Raw genomic sequence first — 22786 nt, 5'->3', positions numbered from 1 at the left:
CAGGGCATCCTCTCGGTCCAGTCTTGCCCATCCTCGCTCGCCGTCCACGTTCGGCCCCTGGGACCGTCCTACAGTCAGTATTCCGAACAGAGCATCGGATCATGAGCCGGAGGGCGACGCCTCCCTCGACCGCCAGCGTACAGCCCTCGCGGCACCGCCTCCCCGCCTCCCCCTTGCCGACCGTAGCCGAGCATCAGTTGCATCAGCGCGATGAGAGCAGGAGGAGGAGGAGGGAACAGGAGGACGGGGGGAGGGGGAGAGAGCGAGCGAGAGAGCGAGAGAGAGAGAGGAGTGAGGGGGGACGTGCGACACGCAAGAGCATATATTCCTCTGCAGAAGATCCATTGATGAAGCGAACGCCTGTGTGCTGGACCCAAACGGGCTGCGCTCGCGAACGTCCGCCGTGGACCGCGCTGTAACGCCATCTCTGCGCACGCCGCCCCCCCAGGGACGCCGCCGCCTCCCGAGACCCCCGGCCGCTAGCGACGCATCGCCGGCACCCCGACCCCGGCGCAGGGATGCTCTAGAGCTCCGCGCATCTCCTGGCTGCCTTGGGGGGCATGTGAGAGGGGGCGGGCCCCCCCCCGCGAGCAGCCCGTGACGTGGGGCTGCGGGACCGTCTCCCGTGCGGTCGGGCAGCACGCAGCCGGACACGCTGGGGTCCACGGAGCGCTCGGGGCCCCGGGAAGCGGCGATGAAGATGGTCAACAGTGACAAGAACGGATTCTCCTTCAAGAAGTGCTCGGCGTTCCAGTTCGTCAAGAGGAAGGTGGGTCTACGGGGGGTCGGGGGCGGCGAGCCCGGGTTCCGTCGGCCGCCGTTAGGCCGGGGGGCGGGGGAGCGGTGACATCATTACAGCGTTTCCGTGGACCTTCCTCCACGGGGGGCTGTTTACCAACACATGACGCAGGCGGTGGCAGCGGCGGCGGCGGCAGCGTCCCTCATGAATTATTAAAGCAGCCATTCATCGCTGCACATTTGCATGCAAATCGCACTCGCTCACTCCGTTCTCGTTTAACGCGTCGTTCCACCGAGAGCGGTTAAGGATCCGGCGCCGAAACGAGGCTCAACTTCCTTCGGGTCGTGACCTGCGCAGCCACTGCAGCCGCACACATGCGGTCACCCTTGAAATGACACGGTAACACTGAATAATTACAGGAGTGACCGCAGTTCTGCTGCGCATAACCGCATTTCGGGACCACAGTCCAGCGCATCGTAATATTATTTTTTAAACACGTACCAGAATTTCCAAAAAAACAAGGATATGATATAAATGGCATAGTGGAACACAAATTTTAAGAAACTCACTACTTTAGTACTTCAAGTCATTTACTTGCACAAAACTTTAATAATAACATTAAAAATATTTCATTGCAAATCCAGATTGGAATGTATTATTATTATTATTATTATTATTATTATTATTATTATTATTACTATTATTATTATTAGAACCACCCATTATAATTACAGTAAAACTTGCCAATTAATAACGCCTACTATTAACTGCGATTATTAGTGGGTTGTTAATCAGTTCAATGAAATCCAAACTTTTGTTATTTAATTTTTCACTCATCATATTATGCAGTGCTTTGTTAACATAATATATTTTATTTATGTGTAACATTATTAGTGTGGTGTCAAAATTATTTAAATTGGTTGCATGAGCACACCCCCCAATTTGCCCATTCATGGGAGGACGGACGCACACACACACACACACACACACACACACACACACACACGCAGAGTCTGAAGCCGCTTGTACCAAGCAGGGGTACAGCAACCTGGCAACACAGGGTGCAGGGCTGGAGGGGGAGGGGACACACCCAGGACGGGACACCAGTCCACCACAGGGCACCCCAAGCGGGGCTCGAACCCCAGGCGTCTCAGAGAACAGAACCCGGCCAAACCCACTGCGCCGTTGCACCACCGCACCCCCCATTTGGAGGACAAACAGATGTAAACTAAATGAGGTCATTAGAGGTCATTAGAATCCCACTGTGAGGAAGATGATGTCCTTCCTGCACTGAGATGCTTGGTGTGGACATGTCCTCCAGTGTGGACCCTTGGACAGCTGTGAGCCATCCTATCAGCTTCTGGGGGCCACAGTGCCTCCCCAGGGGAGCAGAACCCCTACAGTTCACCACCCAGTGGTGTCCTACAGGGAGACGTATCAACTTTCCCTGCTGTTGATAATACATTTGATCAGATCTTCTAGTCAGCTTTGGGAGCAAGTGAATGGAACCTTAGAGAGCAAAAACCGACACCATTGTGTCATTTGCTTGGTGAAGATGACAAAATGTGCTACCAAAGGTGTGAAAAGTAATTTTCACAGTCAGTATCTTGTTGCATCACCTTTCGCTGCAATAACTGCAACTGCAATTTCGAATCCCTCCTCCACGCAGAACTGCTTTAGCTCATCAACATGTGCAGGTTTTGAAGCATATGAACAGCTCCTTCCAGGTCTTGCCACAACATCTCAATCAGATTTGGGTATAGCCTTAGACCAGGCCATTCCATAACTCTATATTTTTTCCAGCTCTTCTTATGTCGACATGCTTGCATCTTCAGATCACGGCCTTACTGTAGGACCCAGCTGTGTTTTAGCTTCAACTCATGGACTGATGGAATTTTCTGATACAAAGAGGAATTCATGGTTCTTGTAATCATAGCAAGGTGTCCAGGTCCTGTGATCGCAAAAAGTCCCCACAGCATCACACTGCCACCACCACCGCAAGACTCTTGGTTGGAGGTTCTTAGTCTGAAATGGCATATTTGGATTTCTGCAGACAGAAAGAGGCTCTGCTTTGTTGAGAAAGTTCTTTTGATTCATCAGGCCACAGTACATACAGCTGAGGTTCAGAACCTAACCTTAATCCTAACCCAAACCCTATAATTAACCATGATCCTGTCCAGAACGCTAACCTTAACCACAACCATCACCCTAACCCTTAACCCAGTTCTTAACCCTGTAAAGAACCATAACCCTGCCCATAACTCTAACCCTAACCCTTAACCCTAGCTGCTCTGGGCTTTTCCTACAGGTGCGCCGATGGATCCGCAACCCCAAGGTAAACATGGAGAAGGGCCAAAGAGCAGGCTTCCTTTACCCAAAACCAACGTGTCCCCTGGAGCAGCAGCTCTGGTGTCCCCAGGCACCCCCATATGGCTGTTGCCATGGTTACTGCCCACAGGATGAGCCCCCCTGCACAGTGGACAAGAGCAAGAGCTGCAAAGTAGGTGCACTTTTCTCTTCGTGACTCTTACCTGCTGGGTTCAGCAATCAGCAAATAACAGCAGCTGCAGTGTTCTTCCCGCAAAGAAAGGACACGAGTTGTGCTGGAGTGCGGTGTACAACGGGTGGAAAAACAGTGTAAAGTGCAGTTGTGTTGCCCACCTGGCAGGATGCCGCAGGATACAGTATGAACAAACACTAAGATCCTTGTTTCGTCTAAGGATGATACTGAAAGTCATGCAAAAATAATTACGAGATTTAGCTCATCGTTACACATCATGATTTTGGAGAAACTGAACAAATTAAACGTCATTTCCAGATTTTTCTTTACATAAGCATATATTACATAAGACACTGTTAATACGTGCCTGTTTAATACATTTATTTATTACATTATTGTGGAAAACAGAGTTTTTTGGATGTTGTGCATTTATTTTTTGCACATGGGAACATTTTGAAGAAGAGCGGCGCTTTGCTTGTAATTCCTGCACGTCTCTGTCTGGTTATATAACGGAATTTCAGGCGTTCTCGGGGATTAAATCTCGCAGAAATGATCAAGAGTATTGCTTTGAAGGTTAAGACAGTTCAACCCGATGCTGAGGACGTGTATTAAAAATGCAATCTGCCCTTTCGCTGCGCCACGGGAGCTCGGTTTATGTAAGAGACGGTGCTCCGGGGCTCCTGGAGGACCACGGGGGGTTTGGTGGACGGTGGACAAGTGGACAGGCGTCGGGCTCCAGATTAGAGAACGAGATCCGTCTTTATGTTTTAATCCATGGTTACGACCTCCGGGGCCCAAATGGTCCTCCCTGATTACAGCGTGTATCGTGGAAAGAGCCGGAAATCCAGCTGAGCTGCGTTCATCACATGACCCGTGTCGCACATCCCTGGCATTACGGACAGTGAGTTGTTCAGTGCGGGGGGCAGGAGGTCAGCTGTGAAAGGGTCACACAGCTGAGCGATCCTGTTTGCACACCTGACGTCACACTGACACAAGGGGCTAAAAATCAATAGGGCACATTGACCGGTTCAGTTATCACACACCATCATTTGCAACATATTAACTTTACATGTATGTATTTATTCATAAAGCCATTTACAACTCAGCAAAAAAAAAGTGCATCAACAACGGATGAAGAGCTTTAGAGACAGACACGGGATTACGGACACCCAGCTCGTCCGTCCGATACCTGCATGTTGTTGGTTCGCGTCCCTCCAGTAGCTCCCGTAGAAGTGACATTCCAACAGCAAAGACATAGATGACCATAGCAAATGGTGTTGGACTCATTTTTGGAGCTGTCAGGAGATCAGGAAGGAAGTGGGTCTGAAAGAGATGGGTTTGAGACCGTTTCTGAATGCTGGGAGGGATTCAGCAGCTTTGAGGGACACAGGGAGTTTGTCCCACTACACTGGGGCCAGAACCGAGAACCTACAGACTTGATTGTGGGCCCTTACAAGTGGGACCATCAAGCAGCTAGCTCTCCTACTCCGGTGTAGGGAGCGATCAGGCCGTGTAGGTACTGGGGTCCAGACCCTTTGACGGTCCTTTGACCATTCTGTATTGCCAGAATGACACACACAAGTTTTCCCGGTTTACATGCAGACGTTATGAAGGTGCAAATAAATCATCCAAGCAGCAATACTGTACTTTACAGTAGCTGACAAGGAGGGGAGACGTCCTGTTTGCGATTTACACTGGAACTCATTTACATATCTCAATATTCACGTAAGAACTCATTTAAATATTTAAATATACATGTCAGGACTAATTTACATGTCTGAAGTGTCACCGATATGAATTCCAGCAGAAATCGTGTCGACACTCGCAGTTCTCGCTCGGTACCAGGACAGCTGATCCGTTGACCTTTAGCGCAGAGTCACACGGTGTGAGACGTCACGCCGCTCATGTAAAGGATGCGGGTCCAAACTGCGCTCTGGAGGCGTTTCGTCGTCCCGCCGTCCCGAGGAGCCGTGGCTGCTTGCTGGCGACGTCCCGAGGGCTAAAGCTTCAGACCTCCAGGGGTCTGTCTGCTGGGGGATCAGCATGGCCCTCAGGAGTGCGTCTCCTCTTTCTCGGTGCTCGTCCATGCGTCCTGGCGCAGCGCGGTGCGTCTCCTCCTGCTCGCTGCCCGTCCACGACATGTGTCCTGGCGCAGTGTGTCACCATCTGCTCCGAGGTGTTTCTGCGCTCATTCTTTGCTCCATACCATGCAATACATGATGTAATGTTCTGCAACCGATTTCCTTCTTTATTTTTATAAGTTCGCCAAGCAGACGCCCCCCCGAGCAGCCGACATGTGTTCACGCCGTACGCTTCACCAGATCGTGTGAAGTACCGTGCTCAAGGGTAAAACAACGAGGCTCGAAGGGGATGGGAGCCCGTTTGTGATTCATTAGCTGCTGCACCGTCTGTCCGGCACGTTCTCTATAGGGACAGCAGGGGGCGTAGTGCTTAGAGGGGCCGCCTTGTGCTCAAGGAACCTGGGTTTGAATCTCACCTCCCGCTGTAGTACCCCTGATATCAAGATATTTACCGTGAACTGACACAGTAAAAATGACCCTTCTGTATAAATGGATAAATCAGAGTAAATAAGTGAAAACTTTGGAGAATGAATGAATAAATGTGACATCAGTCCCTCGCTTTACAGCGACACCGTTAAGGTGATCTGAGGTGAGGAGGGATGCGATTTCCTGCTGTTGAAGGTGGACGTTCGCGCTCCGTCCTGGACCTCCGTCCATCCCTCCCAGCAGACCGCGGTAAAAGGAGCGTGAGCTAAATCAATGAGTAACGGTGTTTACCGGCTGAAGGAGCCTCACCTGTTTATTCTCCACGGCCACGTGGGTCAAGGGCTCAGCAGCTTCCCTCGGAACGTTGCTCCCGTTTCCGAGAACAAATCTGCTGCCGGCGCCTGGGGCGCCTTTCTAAGTCAATGTTTACCGTGGACCTTGGGTGGACAGCGTGTCTCCGCAGGCCTCCTTTACCCCTTTTACCTTGTTATTGCTATCCGACGATGACCGAGCAGGTGTGAGACTTCCGGTCCGATTCCATCTCCATGCGGCAGCACGTCAAACCCCTCCGTCGTATTGATTCTGCCACCTCCGCGTATCCAGCCGAGCCCCACCTGGCTAATGGTTAATGTCCCTTCTCGCGACGGGTGTCTTCTGTCGCAGGTACGGTGCTCCTGCAGCGGGGCAGCAGGGGGCGTAGCGGTTAGCGATGCCACATTTGGATTCGAAGGACCCAGGTTTGAACCCCCACCTCCCGGTGTAGCACCCTTAAGCGACGTACTTGGATTGAACCGAAACAGTAAAAATCACCCTGTGGTATAAATGGGTAAATCGGTGTAAGCGCACTTTGTTTTTCCCTACCTTACACGCAGCAGAGAGTAAAGGTCCTGAACCGAAGCGAGGAATCCCGTGTTTGCCGCGTGAAGACGCGTGTTGCAATCGAGGGGAGAGGCAAGTGCAAACATGTGCGGTTTTGTCAAGTCCTGAGTCACACGACACACAGCGCTGGAGAACATCACAGCGGCCTGGAAAACAATTTTAAAGGCAATTTCGTCTGGATTTACATCGATTTAGGAGATGTTTTCATGGAAGAAAAAAAGAAAAAAAAAAGTTGGGCGAAGCATCTCTCCTGTCTCCAAGTGTTCGCCCAAGGCCTACCTTTCAAACATTTATATTTATTTATAGTTACTACCAAACAAACCAGAACGCTCAGCTGCTTACACTGATTTATTTATTCACGCAGCAGGGTAATTTTTACTGTATCAGTCCAAGGTAAGAACCTTGACCAAAGGTACTACAGCAGGAGGGAAGATTCAAACCCAGGTCCTTTGGGTGCAAAGGCAGCAGCTCTAACCCTAACCCTACCGCATGTCCCAGGGGTGCACAAGTGACGCAGAGACACATTTTTACAGGATTCTTTGGACAGTGCAAATCAGGGTAACGATTTCTATCACACTCCCCGTGCCGTGGACGCGTCTCCCTCCGCGCCTTCACATTAATCACATCACCGTGTCCCTTCGCGCAGGAGCACCAATGACTGTCAACCCCCCATCCCCCCCCATCTGTCCTCCTGTCACTGTCCAAGACTACACTGTCCTCTCACTTCCACGGGTGTGTGACAGGTGTGACAGTCTGGTCCCTTCTGGTTTCATCCCCACCTCTCCTTTACTGCCACCCTGCACATCGTGACCTCCAGCTTCACTCGTCCTCGCGGTTCCCGCTCTTTCCGGAATCTGCTGCTGCAGGGAGTCCGGAAGTTTCCACGGCCTTCAGTGAGCTCCTTGTTCTCTTGTCTCGGTGCCCAGAAGCAGCAGCGCGCGACACTCGGGCAGATCAGCGGCCCTTACACTTGTCTTAGACTTTGTCCACGTGAGCCAAGAGAAAGGGAGCCAAGGACACGGGTTACGTAACCAGTCCGTCGTGGAGGGATGTGGCCCAGAGCTGCCTTGAACCCGAGTTCCTTTTCCATCCCGAAACCCTTTCGCTGTTGGCAGGAGACCGGAGCTCGTTGCCAAACTGCGCGGCTCCGTTCGCGCTTCCAGCACAAATCAGTGCCAGCGCTTGTCCGACAAGCCAAACGAACCCAACCGTACCTGTTCGCGTGACTGATTGACCCAAAAATCCAAAGTGAAGCGCTGCGTCGCCGTAGCGATCGGCAAATACATGCTTTGGCACGGGCGCTCTAATGCGGAGCAGAAAAAAATAACAGGAACTCGCGAGCGAATCCTGACCAGAGAGCCCTGAGTGTTGCTCTCAGTAACCCCCTGCACTTCCGCCCACCTCCATCAGGTCAGGAAATGGAAGATGCTTAACCGTCACCATGGAGACGCGAAGCAGAAGGCTGCTTGCCAGGAGCAGGAAGTAGAGGAGCACGCCATCTGCCCCTGGTCTGTGAGGGCCACCCCGCTGCTGGCCACCCCCATCATGATGGAGTGCTGCATCTGCAGCGGCCCCGTCGTCACCTACGCCACGGAGGAGGCGTGGCAGCCCAGGGAGCGGACGCAGGTGAGCCTTCGCTGGGGGCCTGAACCCAGGCGGAAGGGGACCGGAAGCCAGTAATCAAGTTAATGGGGAAGATCATGTGATCACTTGGAGAGACACACACACACACACACACAGACTATGTGGTTAACGTAGGTGAAGACGGACAAATTTTAGCTGACACATGTTGTCCCCTGCAGGGAAAGAACACGGGATGTTGATACACAATTCATTGCATCACAACCTCAGAAATGACATTTGTGAAAAACACACAGACAGCGATGGGGTGACTCACGCTAATGAAAAGAAAGAAAAAACAAAACAAGACGTTAAAGCTGCGGTCAGTTTTCAAGGTGGACGGCGGCAGGAGCAGCAGGAAACACCAAAGTCGTGACGAAATGTTTTTTTTCTCAAAGCCCAAATAATATCGCCGATTTACCTTTGAGCAGGTATGAGTGCGCTCACCTCCCTATTTACCCATATAATAATAACTGCTTGCAAACAAGGGCTCACATTGTACTCATGATGTTTGGACAAATGGCCCTTTACCGCAGTAAACTGGAGCTCCTCTCTGCCCCGCCCTCAGCTGCTCATGAGAAGTTAGTCACAGGACAAAAATTAGAAGTGATTTCCCAAGATGGGTTTTGAAATTTCATCTCTTTCATATCTTTTGAACGCTGAGGACTGTGCAAAATTAAAAGGAAGTTTAAAAAAAAATAAAAGTCTTAGTGTGCAGTTGCCGTGGCTACAGCGCCGGGACAAAGGGTGTCAGTGTTGAAGATCCATTTCAGGGCCGTAATGGAAAACGGAGGGATCCGAGCCAACTTGGCGCGGCACCATACGGGAAGGACCAGCTCTGATTGGTCAGTCTCGTCTGGCCAGCCCCGGTCGGCCATCCGCGATTGGCCGGCCCGCCGACCAATGAGCCGCAGCGAAGAGAACCTGCTGTGTGTTGGGGCCTGGACCCAACGACCTGCTGATCGGTCAAAAAAATGAATGGGAAAATATACATTCCATAAGATTTAATAAAATAAGGACACAGACTGTTCATAATTCCTTCCCAAACACCTGAGTCTCTTGTTTGTCATTCGACTCTGTGTTTTCCTGTAAGGAATCCTTACACAAACAGGACTGCAGGGTGGCACAGCAGGTAGCGCTGGTGCCCCGCAGCACTGGGCTGTGCTCAGCATGTGTGAACTTACATATACGTATATAATTATCCATTTCTAATATTTTTTTATAGAATTTTCTTTCCATCTTATGTACACACACACACACACACACACATTTTCAGAACCGCTTGTCCCATACGGGGTCACGGGGAACCGGAGCCTACCCGGTAACACAGGGCGTAAGGCCGGAGGGGGAGAGGACACACCCAGGACGGGACGCCAGTCCATCGCAAGGCACCCCAAGCGGGACTCGAACCCCAGACCCACCGGAGAGTAGGACTGCGGTCCAACCCACTGCGCCACCGCACCCCCTCCCATCTTATATATTTCATTAAAAAAATATCATTTTAATTATACATTTGTATTTACTGTAATTTTCATGTTTATATTTTTCTAAGTTAAAATTTATATCATTTTTGTTTTTTATATATAATAAATAACACATTTTGTATAAGCAATTTCTTTTTGTCTTGAAATTCTTTGTAGCTTTGTAACTCTCTGCGATTCGGACTGTTTTTTTTCCGTTTTATTTTAGAGCAGAACTTTTGATATGGGTTATTTACCGTGGTTCCTCCTAACAGTGAACTACCGACTCGTGTTGGTATGTGGGCGTGGAAGTTAGGCTTCGCTGTGATCGACTCTCACGGATGATGGAATCCGTTGGACTCTGGCTCCCTGCGATTGCCTTCGAACCCGTGTTAGAGTCGGAGCACCGGCGTTCCAAGCCGCCCCGTTTGGACCGCTGGTCTCCAAGCTACGACCTGGGAGCCTGATTTAGAGCGGAAACTTGGCAGGACGGCCCCTCTTTATTCCCAGTTCTGTCCCAGTTCTCATGCGTCATCCTGCGGGTTGCAGGTGAGGCCTGATAAGCTGCTGACGCGCGTTCGCCAGGCACGGTCATAAAGCGATGTTCGATGGACTCTCGGCGGGGCCGGAACATTACCGACCCGCCCTGCAGATACGGCGAGTTGGGTTCCGAGCACAAACACCCCCTAACCGCTTCCCGCATGGTGTTCGATGTTTTGCAGGCCATGGACCTGTATTATTCCAGTGTCCCGGAGATCAACTACTGCTGCTCCACAGACTCAGGTAAGACCGGGTCGCACCCGGATCCCGTCGCCATGGCGACCCAGCGTGATTACGGGGGGAATACGATGACTATTTTTCCTGGTGTTTTTGTTATTCTCAGCACAGAAAAACAGTGAGACAGTGCTCATGTGACAGAAAGCACCTAGCCCCTCCTCCCCCCCCAGCACCATGTGACCCCTGACCCCTGACATTGTCCTCCTTTACTGTGGTCACGCTTCCCGGGAATCTCAGCTGAGCAGACTGGGCTGCGGTCAACCCCTCCGTCCTTCTTCTTAGTGGTGTTTGAAACCACTGTGGGGGGCAGAAACATTAAACTGATAGCAAAGCAATTGAGGCTCCCGCCATCGGCTCTGAAGGCTGTGGGTTTGAATCCCACCCCTCTGCAACAGTGCCCTTTAGCAAATTATTTACCATGAAATACTGCAGTAAAAAAGACCCCGCTGTATAAATGAGTGACTTATGATAAAATGCTTTGGAGAAAAGAATCAGCTAAATCAATATGAAAATGTTGACGTTTTATTGCACACTTGATCACGGACACGGCAGAGAAAATGCGGAACGCGGGGGCTCATCCTTCACACACAAAAACCAGCAGGGAGGTTCTAGCTCACACTCCTCACTCCCTCACACCGACAGCATCAGTTTGCTTTCAGACCGCCGTCATCTCAACCACCTGACCGTGATCTCATTCGGGCGCAGAAACACACAATGAGCTCTTACAGACAGGGCATCGGAGGAGCTCAGGGCTGGAAAACAATGTTCGCGACCCGCTAACCGCTACAGCCAGCAGGCGGGCAACGGGTATCATTAAGACGCTTTGCTTGATCTCGAAATCTCTGCCTTTTTATTCACCTTCTGTTTGCGGAATAGGAGCGACGTGTGTTTTCGGAATGAGTAATGTGTGCTTTTCGAGCATCCCAACACCCCGTGCTGAACGGTTTCTTCACAAGCTGATATGGAGTTTTATGCTGTGGAAACTGTGCGTTCGGCACGCGGTGGGACGCTGACCCCCGACCCCCCCCTCTCCCCCATCGGGGCAGAGAAGGCAGTAAAGAGTAACCTGAGGTCCCTGGTGGGATGTTGTCACCTTGTCCAACGACACGACTGAAGAAATAGTTTAAAAGCTATAGATGTGTCCTAAAGAGGGCCTCGAACCCAGTGAGGAAGCCCGTTGCGGCACCAGTCGCTCTGCTCGTTTAGAGAAGCGGGGAAGGCCGTTTGCTGCACCAACTGAATGTCGGGCGCCGAGTGTCGTGTCCTTCCGCTGAACAGGAAGCCCGCGGTGTCGGTTGGGCTTTGGCTCCAGTCAGCGGCTGTCCTTGTTACGCAACACCTGCATTAATTGAGAGAAAACGCACACTGGAACCCATTCATGAGCCGAGGGCCCCCTGGAGCTTAGTGGGGGAGTGACATTGGGAGTGTGACACTGGGAGTGTAACACTGGGAGTGTAACACTTACTGGGACTGGGACACTGGGAGTGTAACACTCAATCGGAGAGTAACACTCACTGGGACTGGGACACCGAGTGTAAGACTCACTGGGACACTGGGAGCGTAACACTCACTGACAATATGACACTGAGGGAGTGTAACACCATGAATGCAATATCTGCTTGAGAAACCACAGTGACATATGACACTGTAGTCGACTGTGGTATCTTGCTTCCAATGTGGAAGTTGCATTTGCTTTTTTTAAATGAGCTTTAATATTATTTTCAGCACAATGAGTCTCTTTATCAAGTATCATCCCTGCAATAACAGCAGTTCAGTAAGTCACATAATCCGTTATGACCGTAACAATAGGGTCCACATTTTAGCTCTTTTTTTTAAACTAAAATCCTCCCAGCGCTGGTATAGTGAATACCGGCAAGTGTTTATTTCACAGTTTGAGTAGGATGAGTAAAACCTACAGAGTGAAGGTAAATACGGCACACGCTCACAAATAGGGTTTATGAAGGGAAGGATCCAAGCGTGGTTGAAAACTAAGAATAATCACCTTGGTGCGCCTACATGTAGTCCACCGACCGAGTCAGACGTCCTTCTGAAAAACACATAATTACTGGAATTTACCCAGCACGGTGCCGCCGTTGCGCAAGTTAAAAACAAACATTTTTACAGCTCCTTGGGAAAGAGTTCATGGACCTGAACCTTTATTGTAAAACACGCTACATTTGTATCACACATGCGGTTATGTTACAACATTTAAAGGCACTTCCGTCAGCACTTGAGAAAACAGAGAGAAGCTGCTCACCTCCCCCCCCCCCCCCACCCCACCGAAAATAGAATGCAATGTCAACATGAACATGCACTCTATGGCTTTGTGTAAAAAAGACCCTGTAAACAATGGTAATTCTCATGGTTATCATGGTAACTTCCATCGGCATGGATTTCTGTCACAGTTTAACTGCAAGTATCGGCGTTTTGCTCATTTACTTATTGTAGCTCTAACAATGTACATTCTTGCGGTGGGCTCCCGTCTCCAAGGGAACACCGCACCCAGACACACACCTCTGGCATCCGAACTTGCAAGAATCTCATTACAATCAAGAGGACAAACGCTCGGAAAACGTTCTTCGGCACTTTCTGCACATCCGCACCCTTCTCCGGGGTCACGGACGGGTCTGGTAACTCAAAGAGTCCTTGAGGTCGCTGATGAAATGATTGCTCTGTGGAAACAGCTGACCAGGGTTTGATCTGGGTTACAGTTGGACAGGTTGATGAAATAAACCCGTCCTCTGACCTGCAATTGCGAGATTTGGACATTGATGGCTGGCACTGTGGGTTTAGGGGTCAAATGAAGGGAGGTCAAAGTGAAGGAGGGGTGGGGGTTGTGCTCCTGTGCTCTTTCTCGCCCCTTCCTCCCTTCATTCTTGCAGTCCTTCTTGTCTTTCTTTACTCCCTCTATACCCTTTCTTGCATTTTATTTCTCCTCTTTTAGCCCCCTTTCTAGTTTTTGCCCAATTTTTTTCATTTTCTTCTCTTTCTTCATTTCTATCCTTTTTTGACCCCCTTCTTATTGTTTCTTTCTTTATTCCTTCTATCTGCCCTTTCCTTACCCTTTCTTTCTTCCCCATTCCTTCTTCCTTGCCCTCATTCTCGAACCCCTTCCTGCCTCTTTCTTGACTTACTCTATCCACCCTTTCTTTCATTTTCTTTCTCCTCTTTTTAGCCCCCTTTCTTACCCCTTCTTTCTTCTCTTTATTTCTACCCCTTTGCCCCCTTTCTTTTTCGTTTCTTCTCTTTCTTCTTTAATTCTACCATTCAGCCTCCCTTCTTACCTTTTATTTCATCTCATTATTTCTATCCTTTTTGCCCCCTTAGCTTTTTCTTCTCTTCCTTATTTCTATGCTTTTTGTCCCCCTTCTTACCTTTTCTTTCTGCTCATTCTTTATTTCTACCCCTTTACAGTCTTTCTTCCTTCTTCTGCCTACCCTTTCTTGCCCTTTCTTCCTCGCCCTCATTCTTGCCCTCCTTCCTGCCTCTCTCCTGCTCAGTGGAAAGTTCCTTCTTCTTGCGCAAACTGCAGCTCTTCCTCCTCTCGAAGCCCGGAGGGACCAGTGAGTCCGACGGTGCCTCTTACTTAGAACCTTTTGCGTTTTTCCCTCTCGCATGAAACACAGGACCTCCGCTCGCCACTTCACTTGCATGTAAGTTTGATGCAGAGCGTTATACCTTGGCAAATACTATGTTTCACCTCCTTTTCTCCTCGTTTGGTCGCGTCCTTCTCCTCCGCTCGCTGTTTTCTGCGCTCGGTTTTCGCCCTTCGCCGCCGGACGAGAAACGCTGGAATCCGAGTCACCTGGTTTTACTGCGGTTTATCGACGTAAAGAGCGCGAGATAGAGAGTTTGGGCTGATATAATATATGCGAGGATACACGGCGGGACCCTGTTTGGGTCCGTTTACCGGTCCGAGGAGCGCTTCGCGGGGCTTGTTGCACACGGACTGTCCGGGATCCGAACCACCGCCGACTTCAAAGGTTCGTTGTCATTCATTCGATTCGTTCACTCACGCGCTCATTCATTGATCTGATCATTGATCGACCCCCGGGTTGGAGTCGATATTCTCCTACTTTAAAGCGGCGCCTTGGCTTGTCCGAAAATGCGGGTTAATCATAATGTGGATGACCGTGCCGCCCGAGCTCGCGCTCCGTTGGGCTTTCGCACCTGGGACAATGAGCCGGCTTGTAACCCGGGACCCCCGAGTTTAGTGCCAGTGGCTCCGAGCGGCCCAGACATCCCACGACAACAAGAACTTAGGACCTTTACATTCCCTGTCTGGGGCTCAGCGCGCTTAATTCCTGCCTGGCATTTATAAAACATAATTTGGGAATAAACACACTTATAAGTTATATTTCACGACCTCAATACATCAGATACAGCTGCACCCTGTGGAGAGACACTCTTGATCACTTGTGTGTCTCATGCGGGGGTGGTGGTGGTCATACAATTTGTGAATTTGTATCACTCTTCTGTGTGTCAGATCCTGGGGGTCACACAGTTCATGTCACCCGTGTGTGCGCTCGCTCCTTTTGGTCGCGGCTAGCTCGCGCAGGCTGCTCGATCCAGGCTGAACAGTCACGTGTTCAGCCCCAAGACCCCCAGCAAACACCTCTGCCGCCCACCCCCCACGGCCTCCTCTTGCTGTGTTGGAACGCGCTGCAAAGTGCTCGTTCTGCTTCATTTCAGTACGTTTAGTGCTCTGGCCCTCCAGTCACTGACAGCAGCAGATTCTGACAGAGAGAAACAAACAAATTTGAGCGATGATGACCAATAACTAAATCCTGACGTGTTTTGTTTGCTCTGGGTGGAAGTGGCGGGTAGATCACAGGTGCGAACTTGAGACTAATATAAAGTCTCAGTAAAATGCTCTGCAGTTGGACCTTTGCGAGCACTAGTTCACATTAATTGTTTCGGTTTGTTAGTAAAACTGTAAAGGTGTACAAAACACGGTCCAAAAACTGGTAGCTCTGTGTGTGTGTACTTTTTCGCATTAGCCCGCTCGGTCATATGATTAGCAAAGGAAAATAAAAGTTGAAAGGAGCTTTGGGAGTGCCGTCTGCTCCGTTTTTTTTTCCGGATGAAACCGCCGCATTCTAGCAAGAATATCGTCACCGTGCCGTCTGCCGTGAGGGACACGGTAAATGTGTTTACGTGTCATTTTTATCCACAGTAAATGCGTTCACAAAAGTACAGGCAGTTCCGTCCAGACGTGCTTGTGAGGGGAGGGGGGGGGGGCTCGTCCCGCTGCCCGCGGGGGGCGGAACTAAGCGGACCACGCCGCCCGCTGATTGGTCGCCATTCCACCGTAGCCAATAATATTTTAGCGGCCTAAAGGGAGAGCAACGGGGAGGGACGTTGACGTCCCTGGAACGCGAGCGCGAGGTCGGGTTTCAGCGCGAGGCTTCCCTCCGCGCCCTATAAATAGGACGCTGCTGCGGGACACTAGAGGTTCAGTTGAGTTTTTACCGCGGAGGGAGGTAGTGCCCTATGCTGGAGTGTGTGTGGTGGAGTAAAAGGTACACGAGCGACTATGACCATCCCTACCGAGTCTGAGTCCTCGGCCATGACCTACTCCAAAATGAGAGGAATTGTTGCAGTTCTTACTGGTAGGATGAGTGTGTCTCTGTGTGTGTTTCCTCATGACTTCTTAGATCATTTTTACCCTTAGTGTATCTAACGAGGATGAATGTTTGTATTCTCTTCTCTGCAGCTTTCATGAAACAAAGAAGAATGGGCCTGAATGACTTCATCCAGAAGCTGGCCACCACCTCCTACGCCTGCAAACAGTGAGTTGTTGAGCGTCGTCCATCGGGGGGTCCTCTGAGGAGAACGGGACGCTTTGTCTCGTCGCCTCCTCTTCTGCTGATCGGCAGAAAACCATTAAAGTTCAATAATTTGGGTGTGGGGACGCGATGCTCTCCTGACTCGACTCGAGGGCCCGGCTGGGCTTCGGACAGAAAGCTTCACTTGTTGGCGTTAGGGTTTATTTCCTATTTGTCTCATTATTATTATTTTTTTTTTTTTGTTTCCATCTGCAGTCCAGAAGTCCAGTCCATCCTGAACATGGGAACACCTCAGGATGCAGAGCTTATCAACACCAACTCTTCCCCTCCCGTAAGTGTGTCTGTCAGTGTGTGTAGGAGCCATGTAGTGGACTTCAGCGCACCGGTCACTAACGCTCGTCCCCCCCGCCTCCGCAGCCCAGTCCATCGCAGCAGATTAACCTCGGGCCGTCTTCGAACCCCACCGCAAAACCCTCGGACTTCAACTTCCTCAAGGTGATCGGGAAAGGCAGCTTCGGCAAGGTGCTCCTTGCGCGACACCGCACCGATGACCAGTTCTACGCAGTGAAGGTGCTTCAGAAGAAGGCCATCCTGAAGAAGAAAGAGGTAACTAGACTAAAAGATCTAGATCACTTTACACATAACTACAGGGATCTGTTCACTTTGCACATAACTACAGGGATTTTGCTAAAATGCTGCAAACATTCAAAGCCATACAAATGTACTTTTCACATTTTCTGTGGTCTTTGTATTTTTTCAGTTTGTTTATTGACCTGAAACTTTGGTAAAAGGTGTCCTGTTTACCCTTATATACAGCTCTAATTTTTACTGCATCAATTCTTGATAAGTACCATAATCAAGAGCAAAACAGCAGTAGGTGGGATTCGGACCCCAGTTCTTAGACTGGAAGGCTGCAGCTGTTACCACTACCCCACCTGCTGCATCTGCTTAAGAGGAGAAAATTAAAATCTAAAAACATTCTGATGGTGTTTCTGCAGGAGAAGCACATCATGTCAGAGCGGAATGTCCTCCTAAAGAATGTGAAGCACCCCTTTTTGGTGGGACTACACTACTCGTTCCAGACCACAGACAAGCTCTACTTTGTCCTGGACTACATCAACGGCGGGGAGGTGAGAGCCCTTTGGACGCGAGACGGGAAATCCTGTGCTGGGAAGCCCTGACAGAGCAGCTCTCTGCTGCATGCTTAGAAAATATGGAATTCATGCCAGGATGTCGCCGGGTGTGGATGAGGAACATGTTCTCCAGAATTAGCAACTTTTGCACTTGGGGGCGGGTGGTCAGGTTAGGAGGGAAGAAAAAGTTTAACATGGAGTTCAAGGTTATTTCCTGCGATTGTTTCACCGCTGCTGATTTGGGGCTGCTAATTATGCGTGTCGCCATGCCGGATGGGGACGAGCCTCTGAGTTTCGGCTCTCTCTCCTCTCGCAGCTATTCTACCACCTCCAGCGGGAGCGCTGCTTTCTGGAGCCACGCGCACGCTTCTACGCGGCCGAGATCGCTAGCGCGCTCGGCTACCTGCACTCCCTCAACATTGTCTACAGGGACTTGAAGCCCGAGAATATCCTGCTGGACTCCCAGGGCCACATCGTGCTGACCGACTTTGGCCTGTGCAAGGAGAACATCGAGCCCAATGGCACCACCTCCACGTTCTGCGGCACCCCAGAGGTACGAGATGGTCTGTCGTACCACGTGATGGTAGCTTGTGAAGGTCATGCACAGACTCTCCAGACAGCAATCGCTCACCCACCTCCTCCTTTGCAGTATTTGGCCCCCGAGGTTCTGCACAAGCAGCCGTACGACCGCACCGTGGACTGGTGGTGTCTGGGGGCCGTGCTGTACGAGATGCTCTATGGCCTGGTGAGTGTGTGGCGCCCGCATCCTAGCGTGCCGCTGTAGCGCTTGAGGATGAATGGAGGATAACTCTAGGTCTTTGTTTTCATAGCCTCCCTTCTACAGTCGCAACACGGCCGAGATGTACGACAACATCCTGAACAAACCGCTGCAGCTGAAGCCCAACATCTCGAATGCGGCGCGGCATCTGCTGGAGGGCCTTCTGCAGAAGGACCGGAGCAAGCGCCTGGGTTGCAGCCAAGACTTCGTAAGTAGAGCTTGGACCCCCTTCCATTGCGGTGTTGCAACTTCTCCTCCCCAGCTCGGCTGATCTCTCATCGCGGCTCCCTTCCACAGGTTGAGATCAAAGACCACATGTTCTTTTCTCCGATCAACTGGGACGACTTGAACGCCAAGAAACTTACACCTCCTTTCAACCCCAACGTGGTAAGTGCTCTGGATGCAAAGCAGAAATGGAAATGACCAAAAGTCCAGCAGTAACGCGATGTCCAGTCCACGATGGTTTCTTGACCACACTGTTTCGTCCTCAACAGAGCGGTCCCAATGACCTGCGCCACTTCGACCCCGAGTTCACCGATGAGCCCATTCCCAGCTCTATTGGCTGCTCACCAGACAGCACCCTGGTCACGGCAAGCGTCCAGGAGGCGGCCGAGGCCTTTCTCGGCTTCTCCTATGCGCCCTCCATGGACTCCTACTTATAGGGGCCTGGGCCTGAGCAGAGGAGCAGGTCCACTTGGACAACCCACAAGGGCAACTATTTGCACATGGCTTGAGGCAGCTGGGTAGTTTGGCTGGAAAAAAGAAATGCAAATAAACAAAATGACGTCTCCCACAAGCACAGTTCCCAGCCCCAACACGCAGGACCTGTGCTAGGTGCCATTGCTGGGGACGCCCCGCAGTCAGGACCTCCTACCTGTGCAGTTTTCATTCTCTCGTTTCCATGCCCTCAAGAGAAGGAACCCCGGAAATGGAATGTAAACTGGAAGACATTGTGCAACTCTTGGTCCCAGCAGAAGTAGTCAGACCTCACCCGGACCTGTTTGCTCCCTAAGACCTCCTCCGTTCGATCGTGGAACGCACATCCGCAACCCAGACTACCGATCCACTCCTTCCATGGGCGGAGGACATCTCCTCATTCCACATCGGTCACTCGGTGAAACACCGGCACAGTGTTGCTGCTCTCGGTGGTGTAAATAAGGACCTGGACCAAAACACCTAGAGGGCCTCTCCCTCCATGGCCTGCCTCCCTTAGTCTTCCATGACATATTTATGTGTTAATGTTGCCAATTTGGGCATTACTGTGTCGGAACTCATCATTCCATCTAACACTGCTGTGCCTCCAAGTTCATCTGTACAGTGTGTTTCACTTCCACGTGCTGTATATTAAGTAAACAAACAAAGGTATGCTTAACTGTTGACACATGTGCTGTAAATTGTAAAATGTACGATTTATGTGACCTTGTCTGGTTTGCATTAAAGTTAATGTTATTTTCCTCACGCTGTGGTCTGTCGTCATGCTGAGTGTTTGATGTTTTTACAGTACACATGCATACGCACATGTATTGCTTTAGATGGCATCCTGCAGATCTTTGGAAACGAAGACAGGTGTGACGTGTGCATGACTGGCATAAGCAAAGGGAAAGGACAAACACATCGTGGACCTTCCCTCTCTGACTGACGCAGGCAGTATCTGAACATACGTCACACACCTCTGATGAGGTCAGGTCACCGCGACCTCATACTTGGCTGTCGTTCCTAACTCGGATGAGAGTGTGAGGTCACCTACCCTCCTCCGTCCATGTTGACCAAACACCTCAGGAATGACTCCTGACTCCTGCTGATGACACCAATCAATGAATTGGCTCCAGCAGTCCTTCTACTGATCATTGACCTTCAGACACAGCAGAACTAAGAGCTTTGATTAAAACCTTTCCTGATGTGCTGCTTTCCTCTAGTGAGCATCAGGTCTCATCTGCTAGAACTCATCACCCTATTCTCCAGAACACCTGTAGAACCTTGATGGTCCCATTTTTCATTACTCATGTGAAATGTCATCCTGTCCTCTGAGGAGCACTGAATGCTTTGTTCTGAAGGGTTTGGCAGCATGTCCTCTCCAGCTGAAGGTTTTCCCAACATGACTTTCCACAGTTGGGTCACCGATGACCTGCTCTTCCTTCTTCATCTCTCATGTCTGCAGGATGTCTTACTGTGCTCAACAGATGGACAGGGAGAAGTCAAGCCTGGAGGTCAAGGATGAAGCACCACCTGAAGGAGGTGAAACAACCAGAAGATAAAGAGTCTGATCGACAACCTGCAACCACAGTTGACTACAGAGTTGATAGCGATCAGTGTTTGTGAGCACAAGGGCTGGAAGAGCTTTCATCTCTCACACTGTAGGGTTTCAACAGGAGAAGGCGGAGACCCACCATCTCAAACCACATCCTTACTAATAAAAATCAACGACAGAATACCTTACATTTGCATTACAGTGATGGACAGTTAGTTTGGTAAACAAGAGCACCAACAACAAAGAGATCTTAGATACAAATCTTAGATACATACACATGGTTACTGGATCACTGCTTCTTTGTAGGAACATTAATAATTTTAATATTGACAACTATTCAGTGGATGTTGATTTACACTTTTTTAAAACTGAAGTTTAAAAAAAAACACTGATCTGCATATGAAGGAATGAATTGGTGATGAAAAAAAGTGTAGTTGTGAATATCCTTCTAATCCTTTCTGGACCTTGAGGTAAAGGGTGGTTATGAAACTGGAAGATGGTTCTTTCACTTTAATCTTTTGTTGATATGTTGGTGTTTGGTGGTCAGAATAATCCCCTTTCAATCTGATGGGCTTGGTTTGAACCCCAGCACTGTTCTAGTACCTTTGATTAAAGTTCTTGCCCTGAATTGCTCTAGTAAGAATTACCCTGCTGCATAAAAGGGTAAATCATTGTAAGAAGCTTAGCATACATGTAAAAATGACATGGTATAAAAGAAGAGGTGATTTACCACAGTGCCGTGCTGCCCCCTGCTGGAACCTGGTCACTCTTTTGTAAAGGGATGATGAGAAGCCCCTGATCCCTGAGCATGAGTCACATAGAGCGTATTTCAAAGGTCTACGCGTCCTTAGCGATATTTCGGCTTCTGTTGATGTGAAGACGCAAGTCCTGATCTGTCTCTTTCGACTTCGAAACTCCTTGTTGCTGATCACTGTCACCGACACCCGCATGTTCTCCACTGACACGGACGTTCGCTAGATGGTCTAGCTGTCACGATTTCAGCTCTCCTCAGATTTAATCGTAGCCCCATTTTTGGGGCCTTGACTTTTTTGATTCGGAGGTCTTCTTCATCTTGTTTTGAATTCACTCTACTCTTTCTTGTAATATGTCCTGTGTACCAGTCGAGAATTTAAAGAGAAAGTAAGCAGCCATGTCTTAGTCTTCTGCAATTCAGGACCCCCCCTTCTTCATTGGGATGATCAGGTGATCTGTACCCCCCAAAAACTTCTCCAGCATCCCATTTGTTCCAGGGGTCATCCTTCTTGGCAGTGACTTCATTGTCTGCTCAAGGGTTCTCATTCGTAGAAAACATCTTCTAATGTTTCTTGAATCAATGGTTACAAGAACTTATTAAACATGAAAAAAGGTCTAATATGGTCTGTCTTCATTTGAGCCAGTAAGGATCTTGACTTTTGACATCCACTGTATGTCACACGTGAATGTGATATCAGATGAGAATCAGTCCTGAGCCCCTGTGCAGAAAGCAACCAAGGTCTTGGAGTGAGGCTTCTAGGATCTCAAGTCTTTTCTCCAAAGCTGATTCAACCACAGCGCAAACAACCTCCCCCTACAAGATCCCCTGAACTGAGGAAACCAAACAGAGTGTGGTCTGGACTTGGGGATGGCTGGTTGCTCCACCCCATCTGTCTCAGTGTGTACAGCTGGGGTCCTGGTAATCCACGGTCACTTCCAGGAAAGCCAGGCTGTAAGGTGACACCCAGCAGAACACCTGTCTGTCACATTCCGCAGACCCCTTCCTTCTCGACGCCCCAAAGGACCCAGGCCGACCCAGGCCAGCCCAGGGCGCCATTTCTGGCAGGGTTTGGACCCAGGAGTGAGGACCTTGACCTGCCAACCTCCCCAGCAGGAGGAATAACTACGTACCCATGTGCGAAAACACGTGATCCATTTCGAATGGCTTCTCAGAAGAGCGTCTGGGAATAAACATTCGCGGAATGAAAACCACATTCCCTGGATGGGAACATGGCAACGGAACAGAACAACATCGATAGTGAGTGTCACACTCTTCAGATCTGAGCAAAGGCGCACAGAATTAAACACAGAACACACAGAGTGTCCCATATCTGCTTACATTTACATTTATTTATTTTGCAGATGCTTTTCTTCAAAGCGACATCCAACGAACTCTATGTAGTGTTATCAGCCCACACACCTTATTCACCGTGGTGACGTACACTGCTAGATACACTACTTACACTGGGTCACTCATCCATACATTAGTAGAACACACACACACACACTCTCTCTGTGTAACTCACACACTATGGGTGAACCTGAACAGCATGTCTTTGGACTGCGGGAGGAAACCGGAGCACCCGGAGGAAACCCACGCAGA

At 49.9% G+C, this 22786-nt stretch overlaps 1 protein-coding gene across 4 annotated transcripts; it reads left to right on the top strand.

Moving 5' to 3' along the window:
- The first annotated feature begins 262 nt into the window (after nucleotides 1-262).
- On the top strand, nucleotides 263-19390 carry sgk1 (serum/glucocorticoid regulated kinase 1). Of its 4 annotated transcripts, XM_018730274.2 has the most exons (13): nucleotides 263-769; nucleotides 3048-3239; nucleotides 8036-8251; nucleotides 10428-10488; nucleotides 16199-16274; nucleotides 16527-16602; nucleotides 16689-16877; nucleotides 17270-17401; nucleotides 17721-17957; nucleotides 18054-18149; nucleotides 18235-18390; nucleotides 18480-18569; nucleotides 18677-19390. In XM_018730274.2, exons 1-13 carry the CDS (start codon nucleotides 695-697, stop codon nucleotides 18842-18844), a joined length of 1764 nt encoding a protein of 587 aa, XP_018585790.2. In that variant the 5' UTR covers nucleotides 263-694; the 3' UTR covers nucleotides 18845-19390. The 4 variants fall into 4 exon arrangements, with proteins under 4 accessions (XP_018585790.2, XP_018585792.2, XP_018585794.2 ...); XM_018730276.2 differs by lacking the exons at nucleotides 263-769; nucleotides 3048-3239; nucleotides 8036-8251; nucleotides 10428-10488 and adding an exon at nucleotides 13939-14135; XM_018730278.2 differs by lacking the exons at nucleotides 263-769; nucleotides 3048-3239; nucleotides 8036-8251; nucleotides 10428-10488 and adding an exon at nucleotides 14251-14465.
- Nucleotides 19391-22786: the final 3396 nt, after the last annotated feature.

Source organism: Scleropages formosus, chromosome 1, assembly GCF_900964775.1.
Source record: "Scleropages formosus chromosome 1, fSclFor1.1, whole genome shotgun sequence".
Taxonomy (NCBI): domain Eukaryota; kingdom Metazoa; phylum Chordata; class Actinopteri; order Osteoglossiformes; family Osteoglossidae; genus Scleropages; species Scleropages formosus.
This window is presented reverse-complemented; position numbering and strand designations above follow the sequence as displayed.